This window comes from Etheostoma spectabile, chromosome 4 (assembly GCF_008692095.1).
Source record: "Etheostoma spectabile isolate EspeVRDwgs_2016 chromosome 4, UIUC_Espe_1.0, whole genome shotgun sequence".
Taxonomy (NCBI): Eukaryota; Metazoa; Chordata; class Actinopteri; order Perciformes; family Percidae; genus Etheostoma; species Etheostoma spectabile.
This window is the reverse complement of record NC_045736.1, coordinates 33873496-33888727: the sequence shown is the minus strand read 5'-3', so window position 1 is coordinate 33888727 and position 15232 is coordinate 33873496. Positions and strand designations below refer to the sequence as shown.

At 40.6% G+C, this 15232-nt stretch overlaps 1 protein-coding gene across 5 annotated transcripts in view; it reads left to right on the top strand.

Moving 5' to 3' along the window:
• setd5 (SET domain containing 5) overlaps nucleotides 1-12160 on the top strand; it is a 78523-nt gene extending 66363 nt beyond the window's left edge. For 3 of the 5 annotated variants that reach the window (XM_032514572.1, XM_032514571.1, XM_032514570.1), the window contains exons 19-25: nucleotides 5662-5718; nucleotides 5833-6318; nucleotides 6718-6810; nucleotides 9045-9331; nucleotides 9736-9857; nucleotides 10059-10147; nucleotides 10618-12160. In XM_032514572.1, coding sequence (XP_032370463.1) covers nucleotides 5662-5718; nucleotides 5833-6318; nucleotides 6718-6810; nucleotides 9045-9331; nucleotides 9736-9857; nucleotides 10059-10147; nucleotides 10618-11187 — 1704 coding nt within the window. In that variant the 3' untranslated portion in view covers nucleotides 11188-12160. The remainder of the gene's footprint in view (nucleotides 1-5661; nucleotides 5719-5832; nucleotides 6319-6717; nucleotides 6811-9044; nucleotides 9332-9735; nucleotides 9858-10058; nucleotides 10148-10617) is intronic. The other 2 variants (XM_032514574.1, XM_032514573.1) reach the window with 1 other exon arrangement.
• Nucleotides 12161-15232: the final 3072 nt, after the last annotated feature.

Below are 15232 nucleotides of genomic sequence, written 5' to 3'. Positions count from 1 at the left end.
ACAAAAGCATGGCTTCACCAAAAGAAGATTAACATTTTGGAATGGCCCAGCCAGAGTCCAGACCTGAATCCAATTGAACATCTGTGGGGTGATCTTAAGAGGGCTGTGCAAAGGAGATGTATGACAGATTTGGACCACTTTTGCAAAGAAGAGTTGGCAAATATTGCCACGTCAAGATTTGCCATGCTAATACAATCCCTGACAAAAGTCTTGTTGCTTATCTATTCTGTAGAAACACCTGCTATTAACCTGACTTTTAATTAATCAATTGGTGTAAGAAATAGCTCATATGAAAAGCTAAAACCCTCCCAAATGATGTTCAATGCACTGAAATAAATTAGTTTCACTAAAAAAAGATTTTATTTAAACAAGACAGAAAGGTCAAATTTTGGCAGACAAAAGATTTGTCGCCTATACATAAATTGAACAAATTTACTACAAATACTAAATATGTCAGCAAAATAAATAGTGGTGCTGTGAAATCCAAATTTAATATTGTATGACTTCCATGAGCTTGAAGGACTGCATCCATGCGGTTTGGCAAGGATTCATACAATGTATTGATGAAGTCACAGAAATAGCTGGAAAGCAGTCTTGCATGCCTCCCAGAGTTCATCTATACTTTGGTTTGGTCTTCCATGCTTCCTCTTCATCCTACCCCACATATGCTCAATGAGTTTCGTGTCTGGTGACTGGGCCGGCCAATTCTGGAGCATCTTGATCTTCTTCGCCTTGAGGAACTTTGAAGTGGAGATGGAAGTATGCGATGGAGCACCATCCTGTTGGAGAATTTGGCCTCTTTTATGGTTGGGAATATAAGAGGTAGCTAAGATTTCTTGGTATTTGAGACTATTGATGTTGCCTTCCACCCTGCAGATCTCTTGCACACCCCCATACTGGATGTAACCCCAGACCAAGATTTTTCCGCCACCAAACTTCACTGTTTTCTGGGTGAATCTTGGATCCATGCGGGCTCCAGTAGGTCTCCTGCAATATTTGCGGCAACTGTGGTGTAATTCAATAGAAGATTCATCTGAAAAATCCACTTTCTTCCACTTCTCCAGCGTCCATCCTTTTAGCAGGCTGTGGGCCTTGGCAAATGCCAAACGGTTTTTCAATTGTCTTTTGTTTAGTGCTGGCTTCTGGGCACTGATTCGACCATGGAGGCCATTTCGAGACAGAATCCGACAAACCGTTCTGGTTGACACAGGGACTTCAGGGGACCAGGTCTGGTGGAGCTCTGCTGCAGTGGAAAATGGGCTGGCCTTGGATTTTCGAGCCAACAAACGGTCCTCTCGAGCAGTTGTCTTGCGGGGTCTACCTGACCTGGGCTTGTCAAAAACATCTCCAGTGTCTTCAAATGTGTTTTTAATCCTCTGTACTTGAAGCTGAGACACATTGAAGGTGTCTGCCAGATCAGCAGTGGATCTGGTCTTCAGCCTCTTGATAATCAAAACTTTAGTCTCAGGGTGAATCTGAGGCATGTTTGCAGATGTCTAGTTGCAGTTGATGTGAGGTCTAGTGTACTGGGGTTTTGTTTTATACACACCTGAGACCTAATTGATCCATTATTAGTCACAAGTGAAGCTCATATGACAAGGCGACAACATTGTCTTTGCAAAAATTGACTCAATGGCTTTACCAAGCTGTGAATATTAGAATACTTTTTGACAGTTTTTTTTGCACTGAACATATTATAAAAGCATTGGGATTAAATGAGCCATTTCTTGTAAATAAATCTTGATTAGAAATATTTTTCATTCAGGTCAATTTGTACACAAGCGACAAGACTTTTGTCAGGGACTGTAAACACCCAAAAAGACTGAGTGCTGTAATAAAATCAAATGGTGCTTCAAGAAAGAATTAGTTTAAGGGTGTGCACACTTATGCAACCAGGTTATTGTACATTTTTATTTTCCCCCTCAAAGATTTCTGTTTGTTTTCAATTGAAATGTTCACGTCTCATTGTCTCATTTTTTACATCACAAAAACCTGCAATTTTAACGGGTGTGTAGACATTTTATTTCCACTGTAGTTTTAATATTTCTTCAAATTCTGTCTCACTCCTCCATTATCCAAAATACTCACATCCCTTTGTCATGTCTTCCTGCGGGCTGACTAGGCTCCATCCCCCAGGGTCTGAATAAGCATAGAATAATACCCAGAAGCCTCATGACCTGTTCCATATTTCATCAACAACTTATCTAAACATTTTGGTGCCTTCAGGGTTAAATAATTGGATCCAAATATCCCCACGGGATGGTGAAGTTGCAATATCGGGAGACACAATACTTTTATTTTTATTTTATGTTGGCAATGAAAGCTGGAGCAATGTAGCAGATGATGTTGAGAAGTTGCAGTGAGGAATATTTTAGGAGCACCATTTTTGGCAGTGCAGAGAGGTAGTGGCCCACACTTACTTTAGCTGTAGCTACTCTATTTGCTTGGGCTCGGAAAAAGAGCTGTACAGCGAACAGATGTGCTAGGCGAGTTGTCAGTCGGTGAAAGCTAACAGATGCTAGCTGGCATAAACTGAGAGCTGACTAGGTGTCTCAAAGCTACCAAGTGATCAACGGAGACAGTGAGTACATGTACTTGTAAGAGTCTGGCAGTCGTTGCAGACAAAGGTCCAGTCGGGAGGTTGAATGGAGAGTCCACTGAAGTTCACTGTGGTCTGAAGGAATAATCCTCGCTAGATCACTAGCTAGTGGTAACTGTTACGGTAGGACGAAACACAACAAATCACCTTGCGAATTTTGGGCACCGAAATTTTGCTTTGGGGGCGTGTTTGTGAAAACAACAGGCAAGACCGCAACAAAAGAGCTGAATAATTTGTGTTTTAGCTAACATCTACAGTAGGGGTGGTGGAAAAATCAATACACCATAGTATTGCAATATTTTCTGTGGCAATACTGTAGCGATCAGTGTTGGGCAAGTTACTTTTAAAAAGTAATTAGTTACAGTTACTAGTTACTTTTTCCAAAAAGTAACTAAATTAGATACTCAGTTACAAATTATAAAAGTAACTAGTTACTTCAGGAAGTAATTAATGCGTTACTTTCAGGTACATTTTTAAATGCTCAAATGTGACCCCACCTCCACCCTTCTTTAATGGAACTTAAAATACATGTGCATGTTCAAATATTTATGATAAATCTGAATATTATAATTAAATGGACACTTAATACATTATTAACAGAAACAATGTACACACATCTAAACTATTTAAAATATATTTTTTAACCATTTATGCTGTGGGACAAAGCAAGACTAGCCTCCAATCAAATGCTATGTATGGAGATATTATGTTTATATAGTGGATCCATACAAATAACACAACTTTTGATATTTATTGCCCCTCAACAGGCCGCAACTGGGAGCGATAGAGCGAAGTAGAAAGTGAGAGAGTTACGGTGGTTATCTTCAGAGCAAGAAGCCACTCTAGAGTCATATTGAGAGAAACAAAGTGTCTCCCCTATGTTTGGTGACCAAATCTTTAGCAGGAAAAGTTACCCCTCTCCTTGATTTCATAACACGATACCTGTCTCTCGTTGACTGACTCGCTTGTGTTGTTCGTTGTGTCCGTTGTGCTTTTGTGCCTTCTCAATAGAGATTTAAAAAAGGAATGGGCCCAGTTGTTCCCAAAAAGTTACATACAATTCCAGTGGGGTTCACACCAAAGCCTAGTGATTTTCCCTTTTGCATATTCTGGACAGCGAACCTTAGTTTCTCTAAAGTGATCAATTTGTCTAAATTAGCTGATTTTTCTGCTGATAATTGAGGCAAGTCACGCTGATTCAACCACCTGTCTCAGTGGGTTTTATCCAGTAACCTCTGATTCATGCAAATTACCACCTGAAGATTTAATAGCAGGAATAAAATAACATCTTGTTCTATGAATTAGAAACTAAGATTTCTGTTTCAGAATGTTGTTTATTTCTTTCTTGACTATTGATCGGTCTAAGGCTATTTGGTCAATAAAATTTGTATTCAACAATGAGTCTGCTGAAGTTAGCTTCAAGGTTTTGTAGTTGAAGTGATCTAGCTTTGCGCGCATGCAAGCAGAATAGTATGGTGTTTTTATGTTGTTGTTTTTTAAATCTTTTTATTGCGTCCACAATATCCTTGGGTCTTCTACAGAGCCAACATTAATGTCTGCAAATATCTGGAATTCTGCTATAAACTGAGTCATGAAAGATTCATTTTTCAGCAAAGAGGTATTAAAGCGCCACCTAGCAGCACGTTGAGACAGACGGGCTAGGGTGGTTTTGCAGAGAACCCCTTTATGGTCAGACAATGCCATTGGAAGTAACACTGCTTTATCAATTGAATGAAATAATTGAAGTGATGCAGAAAGAAAATCTATTCTGGAAAAAGATTTGTCTACCTAAGAAAAAAGAATAATCCTTACAGGTGGGATTAACTGCATGCCAAATATCTATAAAAACCAAGCTGCTAGCCCATGATAGCCGGACGGCTAACACTCTAAATAGGTCTGTGATCTAGATTTGACACAGGACAGCAAAAAGGAAAAGCAGCCCATAGTTACTTGGGTGCCACAGCAACTGTTTCCGCACTAAATTGAATTTAAAATAAACTCATTTCTCATCAACAAACACAAGAAGAAAAAAAAGCACAAAGGGACAGATCTGTCATTCAAAAACGCGCCAGCTGTCTCCGTGGCAACCAGAGGACGGGGCTAGCCTGCGCCACGTAATCTTTAGCATCCCTAGCGGAGGTGAAAGCTCTGTTGATCTTCACTGTTGCCAGGTAGAGCAATGGTAAAAATCAGCATGCATTTAGTAAAGGAGTTATTCTTTGGGTTATCACTGTAAATTTGGTGGGCTCTCATAATCTCGATCTGAGCATCCGCCAATTTTGGGAACCACTTAGGCAGAGAGCGCGAGAGATATTGATTAGCATTAGAGCCTTCTAACCCCTCTTTCAGCCCGACAATGCGGATGTTGCATCTTTGGTTTCTGTCCTCCAGATCTACTGGCTTTACCTCCAGCTCTTGAAAAGTGTGGCGATGGCTATCAAGAATACTTGAGTTGCTTTCCACGGTAGTTTTTTGATTGTCCACATCAGATCTGATAGAGCCAAGGCTTGGAGTTAGAGATACTAGCTGGGCATGAATAGCAGTTAGCTTCTCGTCATTTTTGATCCCCACCTGTTGAATCTGAGACTAAATCTGAGAAAAACTTTTCTGTTTCTCCAAAATTGCCTCTGCAATGGCATCTGTATTGGGTTTTGTTCTTGTTTGCCATTCTGCTTTAAATATTCTAGCACAAAGTGTATATTGGAGCTAGAACCAGAAAACACAACTATTTGGCAAGGTTGGGCCAGGAGCTGCCATCTCTGTTGAGCCGATTACGTGACTCTCCTATTCAAAATTATAACTTGAGAACATTGTTTATCATTGAAGATAAACTCCTGTTTGTAAATAGATTAACCTTTTGGTCAGAGTGAGGTAATTAAATCTTCATTTTAAAATAAAAACAGTGATGAGAACTGATAGATTTTAACACCAACATACCAATGAAACCTAATCTGCTGTTAATCTGCCTGGAAAGACTGTCCAAATCAAATTATTAATATTTGGGACACACCATTTGTGATTGACACTATGAAGTTTCTAATAGCTTTTGCTTTTCTCTTAAGAACATATCATCCCCTGAGGCATCTCCTGTTCACGGCCCGGAGTCCATCTCTCCTGAGGTATGTTCCTATCTCTCTACTACTAATACTAATTGCTGATGCAAACAATTCTACTTACGGCTGACTTGTTCCTCAAATGTCTATTATTAATTTTTTCCTCTGTTCTTTCTCCAGCCATGTCTTCAGACAGACTTTGACATCCCTCGGCCTCAGTTCCCCGACTTGTCACTCCCCTCCAGCTTGGAGAGCCCTGTGGCTGTGACCTCAGATGACTTTTCCCTTACTGGAGGCCCTTCAGGCCATGATTCCCAGGGCCCATCATCCGTAGGGACCAGTTCCCTTAACCCAGTGTCCTGTCCTTCCTCAGACCTAACCTCCCAAAACAGGGAGCAGGCTTTCAGGACAGAGTTTAACCTCATATACACCTGCTCGCCACTCAATGCAAACCTGGGGAACCCTGTTGCCATGGACCGCCACCTCTCCCAGTCAGAAGGTGGTTTTTCCCCAGCAGAGTCCTTTCACAGTTCCGTAAGCGGCCAGGGGCTGCTGGGAGATGTGGGCCCTGGCTCCATGTCACCATACGGCGAGCTTCATTATGGTGGAATTTACCCGGATAGTTGCACACCTCCTCATACCAGCAACCCACCACAAAAGAAGAAGGCAAGTTCTCCGCATCTTAATGATAAAAATATTTTTTAACCGGGTAGTTTTTCAGCGTTTCATCTGTTCTTCTCAAGCACGAATGACTTTGAGTGTGATATGTGCAAACAGAAAAGCCAAACCTCATGATGTGCTTTTCCCCTTGCTCTGTGTTTGCTCGTTGACTTTGTCTTAAAGATATCATTTGGTCCCTTGTGTCAGGGGGTCAAATTCAAAAGCAACAACCATTTAAAAACATATTTAACCATTTTATGTTTTTATCTGAAATGAATACGACTCTGTAGCTTTGACCCTTCCTCCCCCCTTCCCTCCCCCTCCTCTCCCTCAGTCCCCTTCCTCCCCCTCGCTGCTCCTTGACACTTTTTGCCAAGTCTCTCTTCCACTTTTCTTCCAAGGCAGAGGGCCAACCAGCATACCATTAGTCTGCTGACAGGGAAGCCAGATTACCAGGCTATAGCTGTAAGAAGTGAATACAAGCCAGTACAAAATATGGTGAATATTCTCCCTACAACTACATCTTTAGAAGTGTGCATGTAAATATTGTTTCTTTGCATCTGCATACAACACCCACCCCATGCTCCGACCGCTCCGTCCTCTCCCCTCCTCCAAACCTACATTCAATTATGACTCTATAGTTTTGAGCAGCAATTTTAAGTTATGCCATTTTGGTCAAATTCATTGAAGTGTGTAAAGCTTCATCCATTGCTTTCAACTCAAGACGCCGATGGTTCATGAATTCTCACGATGGTGTCTAGATGAAGCCCATGTCTCTTCATGTCATCCATGGCTCTTTACAAACTTTGATCAATGGTCTGTCCACCTCTACTATAAGCACTATCACAAGGCACCATGGGAAAATTCCAGCGCTCAGGTTAAATTAAGGATGTATTTCTAGCAATGTATGTTTATATCAGTCTTTAATAGGCAAATGTAATGTTAAACTGAGCTAACATGTTTATGCAGCTGGTCACATCACATAGTCCTGTAAATGTCACGGCGGTAATCAATAGCATATGTCAGACAGGTCAGGCTAGATTTCCTGAGTGAAGATAAGCTCAACCATAAAATACCGGTTATCCCACTAAATATTTAAAAGGAACAAATATCAATTGTCCTTACAAAGTGTCCAGTATTAAGATTCCCACTTGCAAAGCAGCTAAAATAAATTCATGGTTCAGTGGTACATTGGAAGGCCAATGTAAATAGGTGGGTTTTGAGCCTGGTTTTGAATATAGTAATTGAAGGGGCATTTCTGATGTCTTCTGGCAGTTGGTTCCACAGATTAGGGCCAGCAACAGAACAGAATTGTGTAGAATCGGGTCTAAAAGTTAGCCTAAGTGACTCTGAAACTATGGTTTATTGCAATCTAAATGTTATTTTTACAGCCCCAGCCATTGGTTATGTCAGTTATGATAACATTATACTCACCTTAGTAATTGCTGAGATCTTGAGATGTGGCGACATTGCTGAAAATGGGCACTGGACGCTAGCAGTAAACAAGCCAATAGATGAGCCATATTTTCTAAACCACTATATTTGGGTAAAACCAATGTGAGTACACTTGAAATGTTGCCAATAGCTCCTTATTGCACAGAAAAACTAGTGTAAGTACAGTAGGTCGAACATCGAAACATGGGTGGTTATAACTATAAATTTGTTTTCTCTTTAAATGTTTGACTAACCTACTGCATGTTTCTCATGTCAGCAATTTTTTTTTTATCATTCACAATCTTATCAAAACCAGTGATGACCACAGCTATAAAAAAAATGCAATTAACCATAGTTTTCTTTTAAACACGTTTTAAGGTAAATGGGAACGGGCAAGCTTTTTGATACACAAATATAGCTTTGGTTTGACCTGATTTATAAGACAAATACTGAATTTATATCCGATGCATGTAAAACACACTCAAAAAAGCTACTGACATGTCTAGCAGGACACTTATAGTGTTGTGTCCACTGAAGACATCATTGATACATGATGCTTGGTGGTCATTTCAGACCCTGACTTCCAGTCCTTGTGACAACACAGCTGCCTTCTGCAGATTCCCCTTAATGTAATATTATGTTATTGCAAAAAGATCCATCCATCACCAGTATCTGACTGTGTGGTCATCATCCCAACCCTCCTGCCTCTTTCATATACCCCCCCTCCCTATTCCCACAAGGCTGTTCTGTGTCATGATGACATGAAGCTGGGATGAGTTCTCTCATTCATTGTTAATAGTTGAAGTGTGTGTATATGTTGTGTGTGCTTGAACTTTCTGTAAAAGTTGAAATGAGTGTTTGTGTAGTTGTTGTTTCAGCGTGGTTGCATCTGGTGTGGTGCGTTTAAAGATGCCTGCTCTTTCATCAAAGCTGTATGTTACTAACATTCAGAACACACAGTAATCTACAGTAGGCTACAAGCTTTTCTCATGACTACGAGTGTGTTAATGGAATGGAACAAAAAAGAGATACAGTGTAATTTTCATGTCAAAGGGGATTTCCATGGTTTTTCATTTTGTTGTATTGATTAGTTTTTAAATACTGTTTCCAGGTGAGTATTCTCTAGTGTGGTGCATGCAGTCATTACTTAGTGCAGTTTTGGTGAATGATGTGATTCAGTCAGCGGCCCAGCATCAGTGTAAATGACATGAAGTTAAATGTTAAACTATTACATCAGACTATGTCAGTCCTTCAACAACAGGTATTTAATAGCACCTCTCCTCCCTCTGCTGCCTCAGGTGTCTTTGCTGGAGTACCGCAAGAGGAAGCAAGGCAGCGGCCGTGACTCAGACCCAGCCGGCAGCAGCTCGTCTCTGGGTGCTACCCCCACCAGGCCTGGCTCCCACTACAGCCAAGACTCCCATCATCTGCATTGTCATCAGCAGATGCAGCCCCCAGCCTCCCAGCACAGCTCCTTCTCTTCCTCAACACACACTTTCTCCATCCCACAAATAGAGGAGGTCAGTCCTCCAGACCACCAGGGCTCTTCAGTGCAGTCCAGATGCCAGGACAGCAACAATCAGTGGTAAGATGCCCAGAATGATGGTTCACTAAATTTAAAGATAGGGCTGCACGATTATGGCCAAAATGATTATCACGATTATTTTGATCAATATTGTGATCACGATTAATTATTACAATTATTTGTTGATTTTAACCCAAACATTTTTTATAGTCACATTGAACACATCATAACTGCTTTCACATCCATATTGTGCTACATTCCTCTTACCATTAATCTGCACACACTGCCTACAATAAGATGACACTGGATTGAAATCGGCAAAAGTCCCCTTTAAGACATATTTTACTACGTGTCACATCACCTGGAAGTTCTTAAGTCATGCTTTTAAAGCTGTCTGATATTATGTTCAGGATTTGGTCCTGATCCAAGTTGGTAAATAACATTTAAATTTTTGTTTTTCCAAGGATGGTCCCCACTACTGTTGAACGTCTAAGGGAAGGACAGGGGGTCCTGGAGCGAGTGCTTAGAAGCATCAAGATGGAGCGGATTCACAAGAGAAGTGATGGCTCTACAGAGAAGGAATCTGGTATGACAACATTAGATACTTTAGGACTCCCTGCAGAGAAATTGGCTTTACAAAACTACAACTCTGATGTACCAAAAAAAGAATATTTTTTATTAATAACTTTAGATATATAAGTAAGCATTTTTATTCAATCTTCATTTAACTTCCCTGATGATGTATGTTTTCTAGTGCTGGAGTTGACCCCTCTTTCTGTGTTTTCAGATACAGATCGAAATGAGATACAGGCAGCATCCATGGCTTCTCCCATGAAGAGTCCACACGGATACAGTCCCTCTGTGTACTCATACCAGGTAGCCAATGGCCAGTGAATGATAACATTTCAGTTGTTTTTTATTGATGATTTGATGCATTTTAGCAGCATTTTTCATTTGAAATTGATGCCATGTCAATACAATGCTGCATAGAATTTATTAGCATTTTCTGACCCATAACATTTACATGAACTCAATAATAATTGAGTTGGAATCCAGCATTTTTGAACATTGTGTATATATAATATAAATAAGACAGAAATACGTAATAAAAGGTTTATAGTTCAGCACTAATTTCAATATTCATTGATTTTAGTCCCACAAACACAAGATGCATATTTATTTACTTAGTAAATTAAACTCATTGATAATTTGTACCTTTATAATACTTGCATTTTGTAACCATGGGAATGTTTCAGACCACTACCTTGTTTTCCACATAACAATAAATACAGCCTTAGAATTATGCTACACCAAAGATTGAGTGTGTGTGTTTTGTGTATGTTAAGTCATCAGAAAGCCACCGGCAGACTGACAGCCCGTCGTTCCTCCAGCAAACCTCCAACTCTCCATTCCGAGGTTCCTACAGTCCATCATCAGGCCAGAGCTTTTACCCACGCCTCTCCATCTCTCACCCTGAAGTGTTGCAGGACCACCCTCCATCCTCCTATCCCGGGGGCACCACCACCCCCACTTCCTCCTCAGACTCCAGGCCGTCAGTGTGCTCTCTAAACCAGAAAAGTGGCAGCAGTAACTTGGATGGAGGTCATGGATACAGCAACCCCTTAAAAGCGAGCCTTTTGAACAGCAGCAGTCTGGTAGGGGCTCCCACCCCGGGACACAGGGCCCACGGGCAGACTAAGATAGACTCGGGCGCCCAGGCCTCTAGAGAGTGTCAGCAGCAGGTGTCTCGCAGCCTGAAGTCCGGCAGCCCGGGCCAGGCGGCACTGCAGGCTGGCTCCAGGTTGCTGTCGGCCACTGGACCGACACACTACCCGCAGCGAGGGACAAGCCTCACTCAGTTCCAGCACTCCCCCCTTCAGGGACCTGGAGTAAGGACACAGTCAGGAAGCTTTTAGGACATTTGTGTGTGTGTGTGTGTGTGTGTGTGTGTGTGTGTGTGTGTGTGTGTGTGTGTGTGTGTGTGTGTGTGTGTGCGTGTGCGTGCGTGTGTGTGTGTGTCCGCACCCCCTTAAAGCTGCGTTGAAATGGGGAGCAGAGAGTTTGGGGAGGGGAAATGTACAGACCTAAGAGGAGCAAGAACTTCTTTAAGAATCTCTCCTTTTCTTTATTTCTTTTTTTTCTGTCTCTCTCTTTTCAGAAAAAAAAATCAAATGACCACATTCTGCACAGAGCTAGTCTTTGACTTTGGACATAATTAAAGAATCAGTGGAAAAAGCGATTGGGTTGATACATTCTAATAAAACAACAAGAAATCACTTGTAACTTGAAATTTTCCCGTGTTTCCTCATGTGCCGGACTGTGCAAACAGACTCAATAATGTCGGAAAGTAAAACCTTCCACACAAATGTCTGTACAAAGTTACTAAAAGCCGTACCTCTCGCCATGGCACCCAGGTTGGAGAAATACATATGTAACTGAAAGCAAGAATTGTTTTATTTTTTTATTTTATTTTTGTCAATGTTACCTTTTTGATTTGGCGAGGGGCCGAGTCTGTGCTGCAGTAAATAAGTGTTTGATTTGGAAATGATGCAAGCAAAGACGACATGTTAATCATCCGTTCTAAAGATGAATTAGAGAGGTGGGGAGGAGGGGTTCTCCCTGGATAGGATCATTCCATGTGATTGTCAGCTTCCGTGTTCTCTCACTAAACATGACAACAGCCCTTTTCTCTTAAGGTTCTCTGTTGGTTCCAATGTTTCGTTTTGGTTCTTTTCTGTTCTCTTATTCCCACTGAACTGTTTTGATTTCACATTAGGACTATTTTGCTGTAAACCTCTGATATTGTACTTAAGACATACAAGTCTTATGATTCATGGTGCTGCATTCTTGTTTTTACAATAAATTTGAAATCCAGTTATGTTCCCCACATATGGCTGCATTCATCTTGTCATATCAGTTATATATCATTTTTATTTTTCTCCAAATTCATATTAATCATATATTATAGTGATGGGATGCAGGAATGAAATAAGAGGAGAATAATCCAACTTTAATTCTGAGTAAAAATGTTGGGTTTGAATGTTTTTTCCTGCAGAATTTTAAATATATATGTATGTTTTTTTTCCAGTCCTTGCATTCCGTATGACCAATAAAACCAGGAAAGGGATCTCTGAAGGAGTGTTTGGATTGTTTATGAAACCTAGATTAAAAAAAGCTGCTTTATTCTCCTGTGAGAGCTCCTTCTATTTCCACAGAATGCAGAATTTTTATTTTTACTCAAAAACTGACATGTGAGAAAGAAGTGTTCTCCTGGCCACCTGGTGAGACATCAAACCTATGTTAAGCTGACCACTAGGCGGCAGCAGGAGTCACCTTCTCCTCCCTCTGAGACTTTTATTCTGGATTGGCCAGTCATGAGACGGCACCCCACCTTCCCCTACACCTACTGCCCCTTGCCCCCCCCCAAGCCACACGTAAAAGATACTCATGTTACAGGAATGTTTGACAGATTGAAAACATAAAGTTCTGACCCATAATTAACCAGCACCTTAAAATGTAATAAGTAAGGCCTAAAAGAAAACCTAGGACAATATGTATGATTATGTGTACTTGTATGGGAAGAAATGTGATATAGACTTTTATGGAGAACAACATGTAGTACACTGAATTTATCACATGATTAATGTTTTCAGGGTCTAGGTGACCAACTTTGTCAGAAGGTTGGAAGTTAACCATTGGATCTTTTCCTTCAAAAACCAGACACTGCATTCTCTTTTTGTTTGTAAAGATCATACTGTTGGTTTTGTTTTTATTTTTACACCGATCATTGTAGTAACTATTTCAATTGTTCCCCTCCAAAAGGGTTAAGAAGCAAGTGATGTAATGCATTTTGATAATAAAATGATCATGATGGTAATTTTAAAACTACCATTGTGACATTGAGGGACTCATTTTTTGTTTTGCACATCACATCAGTCCAAGTGAGGAAAAAAATGATATTTCATGTAAAGTGTTTTATTTTCTTTTACAGTGTAACTTTATTATTGTAACAGGCACTTTATTTTCCCAGTTTTGTTTTGTGAGCACAGTGGACCATTATGTAAGGATGCATACAAACCAAGGTGTAGATCAGTGTGAGCTTTAATGCAAGTTCATCAAAGTGAAACGGTGCATGACTCTTCTCTAGTACACCACGCTTTATACACCAAATGTTTCTGTCTTTATCAAGTTAATGCCTGAGGTTGTTGCAGGTTTCTTATGCAAAATACATGGATCTGTTACTGTCATACTTCTTCAAAAATACTACTTCAAAAATATTGTCCTTTAGTTGATACAAGAATCGCAAGAAAAATATTGACCATAAATAGTGCCAAGCTTTTACAACATTCCCTAACAAATACACTAAATCTTAACCCATCTATGGGTGAAAAGGTTGAATATCTACTTTTCAATACAAGTAAACAAACCGTGTTCTTCTGAACTTGTTACTACTCTTTCAAAGCAGCATATTCAAATCAACTCCATCACATTGGACCGGGGGTATTTGAGTTTGTAAACCCTGAGATGAGGTAAACTCTGGGTTTTCAGTTTCAGAAAAGGAAGTTAATCAAACCTGAGAAAGGGGTAACTCCAGCCCGTTTCAGAAAGAGAGGTAACTTAACCTCAGAGTCAGTTACTACGGTAACTGAGTCTGTGAACCTAACCTCGTCGGGAGCAGGTTTTCTTCAAGAAACCTTGAGTTTCTTTCAGTCTCCACATAGCGCAATTTCAACAACAACAAAAAAGCTCACAGCTGTGCAGCGCAACTACGTGTAGCAGCAGTAATGTTGTAGTCCTTGACGACCAAAGCAGCACTACTGCATCACTTAGCCAGAGTGTAGAGGACCAAGTGGAAGCTGAGCCTAAGCGTCCAGCCTGGTCATGATGAGGGACAGACAGCAGAGTTAATTTCCCATCAGCAAGAGATACTGGTAATTGTGCCAGGAGCAGGACACATAATAGGCCGCCATAATCCCTATTTTAGCGAATTGCTTTGTCAGCTATCAACATGGGTGTGTGCATCATGCCATTTATTGCTGTCAAACTTAATGTGTTTAATCATTTCTATTAGATTAATTTGAAACAACCAGACGGTGGAAGAGCTATGTTGTAGACGGACGTTCGTTCGTGTTCTCACCAACACAATCTGCAGAGTAATCCTCACCAAGCATGTACAGTATATGTATTGCCTTTCTGTTTTAAATGACTGATAAATAATAATTAAAGTATCCTCACCAGCTACCTGCCGTGCTCACCTCCTGCTAACAGGTCAACCCGATGACCAACATATCCCAAAAAGAAAGCCTTTCCCTTGATCATTTAACTTACAAAACATACACAAAATATTGGTTAAATTAAAGACGACATGGCACGGAAACTAGCTTCAAATAGGTAAAACAAAAACGAGTTACATGCGGTCTGAGGAGCTCCTACCCCGGCTAGCCGAGCTAGCTGCAGCTAGCTTTGGCTTGCTCGCTAGCTGCTGCCCATCGCTTCGTAATATCCACCTGTCAAATCTTAACATAAGCTACATAGTGAATATAATTACAGATAAGAGGATGGCTAGATGTTACAATTCCTACTTTGCAGTCACATGATCACCATGGATGTTAGTCAAGAAACGTTGAGAGAATGGCGACCAACAGTGGCAAGCCAGGGGAATTGCAGCCTTGCAGATTTACAATACAGCAATCAATCATCTGTTTAGACCATATGAGTCACGTGATCGGGACAGAGATGGCGGCTTAAAGTGTATCACCTGGCCCAACTTCTTCAAAAAGTTAGATTAGATTAGATTAGATTAGATGATACTTCATTTATCCCACAGTGGGAAAATTCCCTTGTTACAGCAGCAGCTGTTTTCTGCAGTAAAAGCAAAAAAATAAACAAGTAAAACACACAAACAGGCAAACAACAGACAATGAGGATAAAGTATAGACTGAATGTAAAGTGGCGTCAAAT